Below are 10,061 nucleotides of genomic sequence, written 5' to 3'. Positions count from 1 at the left end.
AGCAATATTAATATTAGTTCAATGACAATTGGCAACTTGGTCCAGAATCAATGTTTGTAAGGCTCGAACCAGCTACTGCCAGATTTGAAGGTGAGTACTGTAACTATACGGCAACTCAGTCAACTGATACTTGAATGCATGTTTAACATTCCTATATGTAGAGTTGTGGCATGGACTTTTAGATACTGAAGTCCCATCAACAAGGACCAGCTATCTGTCGCTATCAATAGTCACAGGTTGTAATAAGTTTAAGACTGAAAATGAGCCACCAACAATTACGAATAACTGTTGTTAACCAAGCAAAACCAAAAGGACAACTTGCTGCAAAATACCAAATGTTGATGTCACATCAATTATCAAAGTTTGGAAAAATAAGGGAGAAAATTGAATTGACAGTAGCACACTCCATGAGCGGGTAGGGCGACTCAACTAAGTTCCAATTGAAATAAAAATTTGCTACAGCTGGTACAAAAAGATGAAGTGTCTGGTCTAGTCTAGGCTGTCATTATTTGATTACCTTGAGGCAGGAGAGTTGACCATTGGCTTGTTTGAGGTACTGGGCCAGGATGGAGGTTGGCAGAGTGCAGACTGAGTCCTTGATATGGATCACATTGATAAGAGCCACCTGCACAAACCACCGTTAATCGTTAGTGTCTAATCAATTTAAACATATTTTACAACTGAGAAACGGACTAATTTAAATAGCTAATTACTATTCTACTAGAAGCTAAGATCCACCACTAAGTAAACATTAATAAATTTGTTACTCAGTGTGAATTAATTACACAAGTTTTGAAATAACAAATTGTTTTACCGTACCATCAACTATGGTTTCAAGGAGCACTGAAATTAATTTACAAAAATAATTCTTATGTGACCACATTTTCTAAAGTGATTACTTTAGTATAAATTAAAAATCGTAAATGACTGTAATTATGACTTTAAAGTAATGTCTTCATATAAAAATAATCAAAATACTACTATAACTTGTTCTAAAGTGATTCCTGTAAAGTGTTGTGCCACAATATACAATGCCAAATTTTTCAGATGAAGGATTGAGCAGTTTGTATACTTTAATACCCTTTAACAGGATTTATTCATGAAATAATTTTTCTACATTAAAATAAGCTCAATGTTTTTCTCATTTGCCTTTTAAAGCTTCAGAATTGCGGAATTGGGTCGCCGGAATTTTATCCCCCTGGAATTTTACCCCCTGGGCAAAGCTGACGTCACTATGACGTAGTAACCTGAGTGGCCAAAAGTTGGTTTGCGGCCAAAATTTTCCCCCCGCGGATTTGGAGGTCTAATGAAAATAGCCAGAGCGTGATTAATTAGATTAGCAATAAAAACCGGAATTTTACCCCCTGTCCATATAACTAGCGTTTAGACAACTGAAGATGTACGGGCCGGATTTTTACCCCTCGGAATTTTACCCCCTGGCCGATTTTAGAAATTGAATGATTGATTTTCTTATTTCTGATTTTAATTAATTGTAAACATTTCATTATTTAGTCGCCTGTCTTTATTTATTTATTTTGTAATCACAACTGTAAACAGAATTCGATGTTTAATTTTGATGTTCGGGATTTGCGTTTGGGGCCAACTGTTGGTTAATAAGTATGTAAAATAAACTGAGTAGCTCATTTAAATGATAATTGGGTGAACATTTCTTCGTAAAGAAACAATAAGGCATATTTTGTTTGTAGTTACAATACTAACGAAAACCATTGTTTTACCACGTTTGTATAATAAATCGTTAAAGAAATCTTCGAATCAATTACCATTCTGATGTTTGTTCATACGTCATATTAATCGACAGTTGGCTTCAAAGATCGAATCCTGATTCCTGAAACTCGAATCTCAAAATTAAAATCAAAAACCTGTTCGATTAGTTGATGTTACAAATAAATTGAGATAGGCTGCTTAATAATAAAATGTTTACTATTAAATTAAAACAGAATTAACTAATTAATCATTCTCACTAATTTATATATCTGGCCAGGGGGTAAATTCCGGGGGTAAAAATCCGGGGGTAAAAATCCGGGGGGTAAAATTCCGGGGGTAAAAATCCGGGCCGTACACTCTAGGTTTTTTATAATTTGATGTGTTCTGATTAAATTCACAACCGTGAAAATATTCCACGTTTAATCCATCAAGCTGATGTCACGAAACTCAAAAGTTCGCGGCCGGAATTTTACCCCCTGGTTTGTGACGTCACTTTTGCCCAGGGGGTAAAATTCTAGGGGGATGAAAATCCGCTACCCCGCGGAATTGCAACATTTTTAAGAACATTTATGAACGAACTCACATTGTTTCCATTCACACTATTATACATTTAGGCTATTATTTAAACGTAAATAATAACAACTTTCTATTGTTTATTACAGTAGAGTCCCGCTATTACGAACCCCGCTACAGTATGCTCTCGATTAAACAAGAGAGATTACCTCGGTTACGGCAAATCTCGGATAACACGAAGGTCTGACAGATTGTTAGGTTAGGGGTTACAATACCACATTAAGAAGTCAAATAAAATAAAGTGTTAAAGTCTTGCAAAAGAGTTAAAAGAAATATGTTTTAACAATACATAGCAGTTGCAAATTTTTTAAGGAGACAGTGTTATTAAAGAAAACAATTACTCAAACATGCTCAATACAATGGTTTTGAAAAACCTTGAAATACAGTAGAGTAACTCGGGGCAAGAGTGCGCACGGGGTAAGAGTACGCAGAGCGGACATTTTTACTTTGCGTTTGAGCTAGTTGGTACGAGTCTCATCCGGTGCATGACAGTACCCACACCATTCCTCTTTAGTTTGATGGTTCCTCTCTGTTTATTAATCTCACAATGGGGTTAACCTTTTTACCGCTAGTTTGATCTAATATTTAAGTATTTAGGAGTTAGTATATGTTATTCCAAATATTCAACTGTTTCAATCCTATATGGTTTAAAAGGTCATTCAATGCTCTACTTATAGCCATGTTAAATTAGTTCCTTTAATGGCCACAGCGAGCAGCAGCTCCTTACATGTAAAAACTTTGGATGTGGGGCAAGAGTTCTCATTGCCGTTGGGGCAAAAGTTTGCATGCATACTCTTGCCCCAAACATGTTGTTTCAGTGTTCACAAAATTTGTATGAATTGTATTCACGCAAGGTAATTTTTACTCCAATGTCGTGTATTTTACGTGTTAAGTTGATGATGACTAAAGTCTTAAAGACATGTTCTTTAAGCAGTATACTACCATGCTATTTTGTACTAATTTATAGTCTACTTTCACTTTCAGGAGACATAAAAAAAAAAACACTGATCGGAAGATATGTACAGAGATGCTTCATACGTTCATCGAAGTGGACGGTTGTGTTTTGGCCGACCACTCTTATCTTTATGCGATAAGTACATGTTTTTATCATAGTGTCGTGGCTTCAAATTTATAGTAAATTTTTTTTAATTATAACTTTTTTGTAAATATATTTCTAAAATTGAACCTACAATTAATGACAAGTGTAGAATATGTTCTAAAAATGTTGGTAACCGTCAAACCAAAATTCAGTGTAGTGATTGCAACGGCATTTTCCATGGAGGGTGTGTTCAAATGTCCAAAGAAGATATAGATTATTTATTAGTTAATAATGAGATACGGCGTTGTGAACCTTGCAAGAAGTTAAGAAGGAAAAGTATGCAAGTTGAATCTCAACTAGACTAGTAGTACGCTTATTCTGCGCGTAACGGGATGAGTGAACATGAGCGAAATAATGAAAGAGTCCACCCACACCTAGCATACTTACCGGTGTCACTGGTGAACACAATAATGTTATTTGTGTGGGCAAATCAACCCATGAGTCGGGGCAAATAATGGTGAGTCGGTGGCTCAGTCGGTAGCGTCACGCGGACTTCGGGCCCAAGGCAGCGATGTCGTGGGTTCGGATCCTGGTCACTGCCACTAAATTTTATCAGTACAGTTCACCTTTGTCCTGTACCGGCTCACCCCTTGCTTTGCTGTAAACGATCCACTCACGGGCGCTTAGTCTATGAGGACGGGCAAATGCAAGGTTAAAAGAGGCTGCCAACCTCTTAAAAAAAACCAAATCAAACCAGTCAACAACAATCCTAACTTCTCGTCCATTAATTAACAAAAGTAATTGGTAATATACATAATGTATTTCCTGTTTCCCTCTCTTCTCATAGCATTTTATTATTGCAGATACATTAATCTAACTGTCACAAAGGGTTCCCACACTCCGGACTCCTCGCCTCGACTACTCCCTTCACCACTTCCTACGTCGTAGACCTGTTTCCCTCCCTTCCTATAGCATTTTAGAATTTCAAATAGATTAATTTAACTTTCACAAAGAGTTCCCACACTCCGGACTGTTCACCTTGACTACATCCTTCACCACTTCCTACGTCGTGGACCTGTTTCCCTCTCTTCTCATAGCATTTTATTATTGCAGATACATTAATCTAACTGTCACAAAGGGTTCTCACACTTCGGACTCCTCGCCTCGACTACTCCATTCACCACTTCCTACGTCGTGGACCTGTTTCCCTCCCTTTCCATAGCATTTTTAGAATTGCAGATACTTTACATTATTCTAATTATCACAAAGGGTTTCTACACTCCGGACTGCTCACCTCGACTACTTCCTTCACCACTTCCTACGTCGTAGACCTGTTTCCCTCCCTTCCTATATCATTTTAGAATTTCAAATAGATTAATTTAACTTTCACAAAGGGTTCCCACACACCGGACTGTTCACCTTGACTACATCCTTCACCGCTTCCTACGTCGTGGACCTGTTTCCCTATACCTATAGCATCCTATACCATTTTAGAAGTTCAAATAGATTAATTTAACTTTCACAAAGGATTCCCACACTCCAGACTGCTCACCTTGACTACATCCTTCACCGCTTCCTACGTCGTGGACCTGTTTCCCTCCCTTCCCATAGCATTTTAGAATTGCAGTTACATTAATCTAACTGTCACAAAGGGTTTTTACACTCCAGAATGCTCGCCTCGACTACTTCCATTACCGTACCACTTCCTACGTCGTGGACCTGTTTCCCTCCCTTCCTATAGCATTTTGGTATTGCAGGTATATTAATCTAACTGTCACAAAGGGTTTCTACACTCCGGACTGCTCACCTCGACTACTTCCATTAAAACTTCCTACGTCGTGGACCTGTTTCCCTCCCTTCCTATAGCATTTTAGTATTGCAGGTATATTAATCTAACTGTCACAAAGAGTTTCTACACTCCGGACTGCTCGCCTTGACTACTTCCATCACCGCTTCCTACGTCGTGGACCTGTTTCCCTCCCTTCCTATAGCATTTTATTATGGCAGATACATTAATCTAACTGCCAAAAAGGGTTCCCACACTCCGGACTGCTCGACTTGAGGGTAGGCAGCGCTCAAAAGTTAAACATGTTCAACTTCTGATTGTGGCTAGTGAACACTAGCGCGCTGGCATTCACCGGCCGCTGGTTCTGGGTCAGACTAGGCTGCTTGCTGGCAATATTCAGCAATATTACCAGCGGTTGGTTAGAAGCGGCTACTAAACAGCCTAGTGTGACCGCGGCTTATGTAATCTGTATGCCTGGCATTGTCACAATTCTGTTTTGTTTGTTAAATTTTAAATGAGTAATGTTTTAAACAGCTCTATATTTGATTGTCATATTAACGATATCGTAATCATACATCAAAATATAAGAAGTGTCAGGAAGAATTTTGATAATTTTTTATTAGTTTTACAAAATATAAACAGAATCCCAGATATAATAATATTAAGTGAGATATGGATAGAAGCTTCCGAAATTGATCAGTATCGTATTCCTGGTTATTCTATGTTTTTTAAATGTAATTCTGAAATAAGGGCAGGCGGGGTCATGGTCTACTCAGCTGACTATCTATCTTGTGATTGTACAGATAACGATAATCTAATAACTGCTGATATCCTTCCGATAAAAGTCAAATGCAATCAAGACATTATTATTGAAATTATTGCTGTGTACAGGCTACAGGAACATTCCATAGATAATTTTATTGAAGAGTTTGATTCTCTTTTGTCAAAAACAAAGTCTCATAATTTGCTAATTTCTGGAGATATAAACATAGATCTATTAAAAGCTTCTTCAGTATAAAATAATCATGGCAAGTCACGGTTTATTATCTTACATACATTCTCCCACCCGAGTAACAGCACACTCAAGTACGTGTATTGACCATGTTTTCTTTAAACATAAAGTTAATAAAAACATTGTTTTGAAATGCTCTGTTGTTGACGCCGGCATCTCGGACCATAGAATGACCACAGCTAGTATCAAATGTTGTTTGGACAAACCAAGTTTACCTCAATCACAAGTAACCCAACCGTTAGATTTTAACTCCCTGATTAGGAAAGTACAAAACGTGAATTGGAATGCCATTTACGAATGTAAGGAAATTTCTCTGGCTTTTGAATTGTTTTTGGGTAAATTGAATTTCTGTTTGATTAATTCATACAGACATATTAAACCTAAATCAAAATCAAAAACTAAATTAAGACCGTGGATGAATGATAGGCTTTTAAAGTTAGTTAGTAGAAAAAACGTTTTCTATAAAACCTGTCAAAAAAATCCTGGTAATACACAAATGAGAGAAGCTTATAACAGAGTAAAAAACCAATTAATTAATGATCTAAGGAATACTAAAAACTCGTACTATCAAACTTTATTAGATGTTAATAATCAAAATGTTGGTAAACAATGGCAAGTAATTACCCTTTGATAGGTAACGAAAAAAATCTCAATAATTGCATTTCATTAAAAGACGACAATGGTTTGACTACTAGCGACCCACAACAGGTTGCTAATATTTTTAACAATTTCTTTTGCTCGGTAGCAGGAGAGCTCAGGAAAACAATTGAATTAGAGATTCCCTTACTAGCACAATATAGAAATAACACCCATGAGGGTATCTTTAGGAGTAGTACATGTCTTGAGTCTTTGTTTTTATTCCCCACAGATGATAGGGAAATAAGAACTATTGTGAAATCCCTCAGTAACCGTAAAGCTCCTGGTTTTGACAATATTACACCTACAGTGTTGAAATATATCATAAATGATATTGTTGACGTGTTTGTTTATTTAATCAATTTAAGTTTAAGCTCTGGCGTATTTCCTGATATATTGAAAAAAAAACTATAGTAAAACCTTTGTATAAAAAATCTGACAAGAGCAATCCGTCCAACTATCGCCCAATAGCACTCTTATCCCTGTTCTCTAAGGTGCTAGAGAAAGTTGTCAAAGCACGTCTCTTATCCATTTTAACCAAACACAATTATTTCAGCACGAACCAGTTTGGTTTCAGAAAAGGCCTGAACACTGATCGTGCATTGATGAACTTCATGATTAAAGTACATGATGGGATTAATGAAGGTATGGAATGTGCAGGATTGTTCATCGATGTCATGAAGGCCTTCGACACAGTCGATCATTCATTGTTGCTATCTAAAATGAATAATGCTGGAGTAAGAGGTATTACTTTAAATTGGTTTAGGTCATACTTATCTAACAGAACCCAGCAGACTAGAGTAAACGATACTCTTAGTGAATCTGATTATACAGGGTGTCCCGGAACTCCCTACCAATATTTTAGGGTATTGCTCCTGGGTAAGAAACATACCTTAATATCATATTTAAATTGTCCGGAAGTCCTTAGTTACTCACACAGCCACCATTTTGTTTTTTTTTAGTTATTATTTTTTTTCTAAAGAATGGTTAAACATACGAAATGGAAACTTTGCATGAACATTTATGACAACTAGACTAAGCTACAAAAAAATTATGACGATTTTTCAAATTCATAAAACAAAATGGTGGCCATTTAAAATTTTTATAAAATCAACGGTTTTTGAGTTATTTAAGAAACAAAATTTTAAATGGCCACCATTTTGTTTTATGAATATGAACAATCGTCATAATTTTTTTGTGGCTTTGTCTAGTTGTCATAAATGTTCATGCAAAGTTTCCATTTCGTATGTTTAATCATTCTTTAGAAAAAAATTAATAACTAAAAAAACAAAATGGCGGCTGTGTGAGTAACTAAGGACTTCCGGACAATTTCAATATGATATTTAGGTATGTTTCTTACCCAGGAGCAATGCCCTAAAATATTGGTAGAGAGTTCCGGGACACCCTGTATAAGACATGGCATACCTCAAAGATCAGTATTGTCTGGCCCACTTTTTCTTATTTATGTTAATGATCTCTGCAATGGCACGTCCAGGGGAAGTCTCATTGCCTTCGCCGACGATACAGCCTTATTTTATAAAGCCAATTCCTTAAACCAGATGAATACAGACATGCAAAAGGATTTAGATGGTTTAAGATGGTGGTTTACAAAAAATTATATGGTGATGAGTCCAAAGACCAAATATCTGATTTTCAATATTTTGAGAAATGCATATTTCGCTAATAGTTTAAAATTTCATAATTTGTCATGTTTAGAGGTAAGAAACTGTATTTGTCCTATTATAGAACAGGTGCTAGAAATTAAATATCTAGGGTTAGTATTGGACTCAAGAGTAACTTGGAAAAATCATGTAGATTATTTAAAGAGGAAATTAATAAAATATGTAAGAATTTTCTACCTATTAAGGACTGTTTGTGACATTAAGTTATTAAAATCGGTGCATTTTGCTCTAATCAGTTCAAAACTTGAGTATGGCCTGGCCATTTGGGGAGGTACCTATAAAACTACAATAAAATCAATTATATTATTACAGAAGTCGTTCTTACGTATTCTGACCAGGAAAAAAAGGTCAGAGCATACAGCCCCACTATTCAAAAAGTTAGCGATTTTGCCTTTAAGGAGTTTATATGTGTTTAAAGTTCTTAGGACATTTTTTGACATGAGTGGTGACAGAAATCAAAACATAAATTTAAAGAAACTAATTTTAAGACGTAAATTTGAAGTCAGCGTACCCAAGCCAAATTTAACTCATTTTAAGAAATTTTATACATTTTTAGCTCCAAAATTTTTGTATATGCTACCTGAAGAGATTAGATTAGCCAAAAATTGTAGTAAGTATAACAAACTGATTAAATCTTTATTATTTGAAATTGACAATGTAGATTCCTTTTTTCTTGTACTGCAATAATACTCATATTAAATTTCCACAGTAACATAAGATTTTTCATACCTTATAACTGAGAAAATTTGTTGAGAGTATTTCCTTTTATATAGCTCAATTTAATTAATTTTGTTTTAGAAATATATCCTAGCCTACTAAGATAATTGTAATTAAGCACTTACATTAACTATTTGTAGAGAAGCCATATGTTGTATCTTTATTATCAAGTAACTTACTGTACAAACGAATATTGTATACCAGTGTGTTGGTCACAGTCCTTCTAGCTTGAGTGTATTTTGTGCAATTCAGTGGTAATCATCCCACACAGGTATTGACCTCGGGATGCAGACTTTATTGTTCCAAAGTGTGAAAGTGTGTTTTTTATAAATTAACAAGCAGAATTAACAATTTAATTTGAAACATGTAATTTAGTTAGTATAGCGTGAATATTCTGTAATATTATGTAAAGAGAACAATATAGGGGATATAAAATGGTTTAGGTTACCTTTTGCATCGAACGATCCTTGATGTAGTAAGTGATAACTACAGCTGTTTCATGCCGCTGGGGCACATCTTCAGGTTGTAGAGCGTCAAGATAAAATAGCTGTCATCCGTGGATGATTTAGTCAAAGTAAATATTACGCAAAAAACACTAATAAGAAAACATTTAAAATACACGAATTTTACAAACTTGGCCAAGTGACAAACTGACAAACACGCGAGACAGGCGCCGGTGAATGTTGCGTCATGACTGCGGGCGTGTGTCCAAGCATCAGCTGTTACCCCCTCCCCCCTACTCCTTTATCAGGACCTGTTTTGTTTTGGTCTAGTTGAATGGCAGTATTGTAAATAATGTTTGATCTGAATGAAGTTTGTTTGTTTAATACATGTTCAGATCAAACATTATTTACAATACTGCCATTCAACTAGACCAAAACAAAACAGGTC

The 10,061-nt window shown here is 35.7% G+C and overlaps 1 protein-coding gene across 2 annotated transcripts in view; it reads right to left on the bottom strand.

Annotated features, from left to right (window-relative positions):
• LOC128983157 (cell growth regulator with RING finger domain protein 1-like) overlaps window positions 1-10,061 on the bottom strand; it is a 138,030-nt gene that overhangs the window by 6,859 nt on the left and 121,110 nt on the right. For both annotated transcript variants that reach the window (XM_054402333.1, XM_054402334.1), the window contains exon 5: window positions 518-625. In XM_054402333.1, the coding sequence (XP_054258308.1) occupies window positions 518-625 (108 nt within the window). The remainder of the gene's footprint in view (window positions 1-517; window positions 626-10,061) is intronic.

This window comes from Macrosteles quadrilineatus, unplaced genomic scaffold (assembly GCF_028750875.1).
Source record: "Macrosteles quadrilineatus isolate MER2022 unplaced genomic scaffold, UCM_ALF_1.0 Scaffold_1__1_contigs__length_201487025, whole genome shotgun sequence".
NCBI lineage: Eukaryota > Metazoa > Arthropoda > Insecta > Hemiptera > Cicadellidae > Macrosteles > Macrosteles quadrilineatus.
This window is presented reverse-complemented; position numbering and strand designations above follow the sequence as displayed.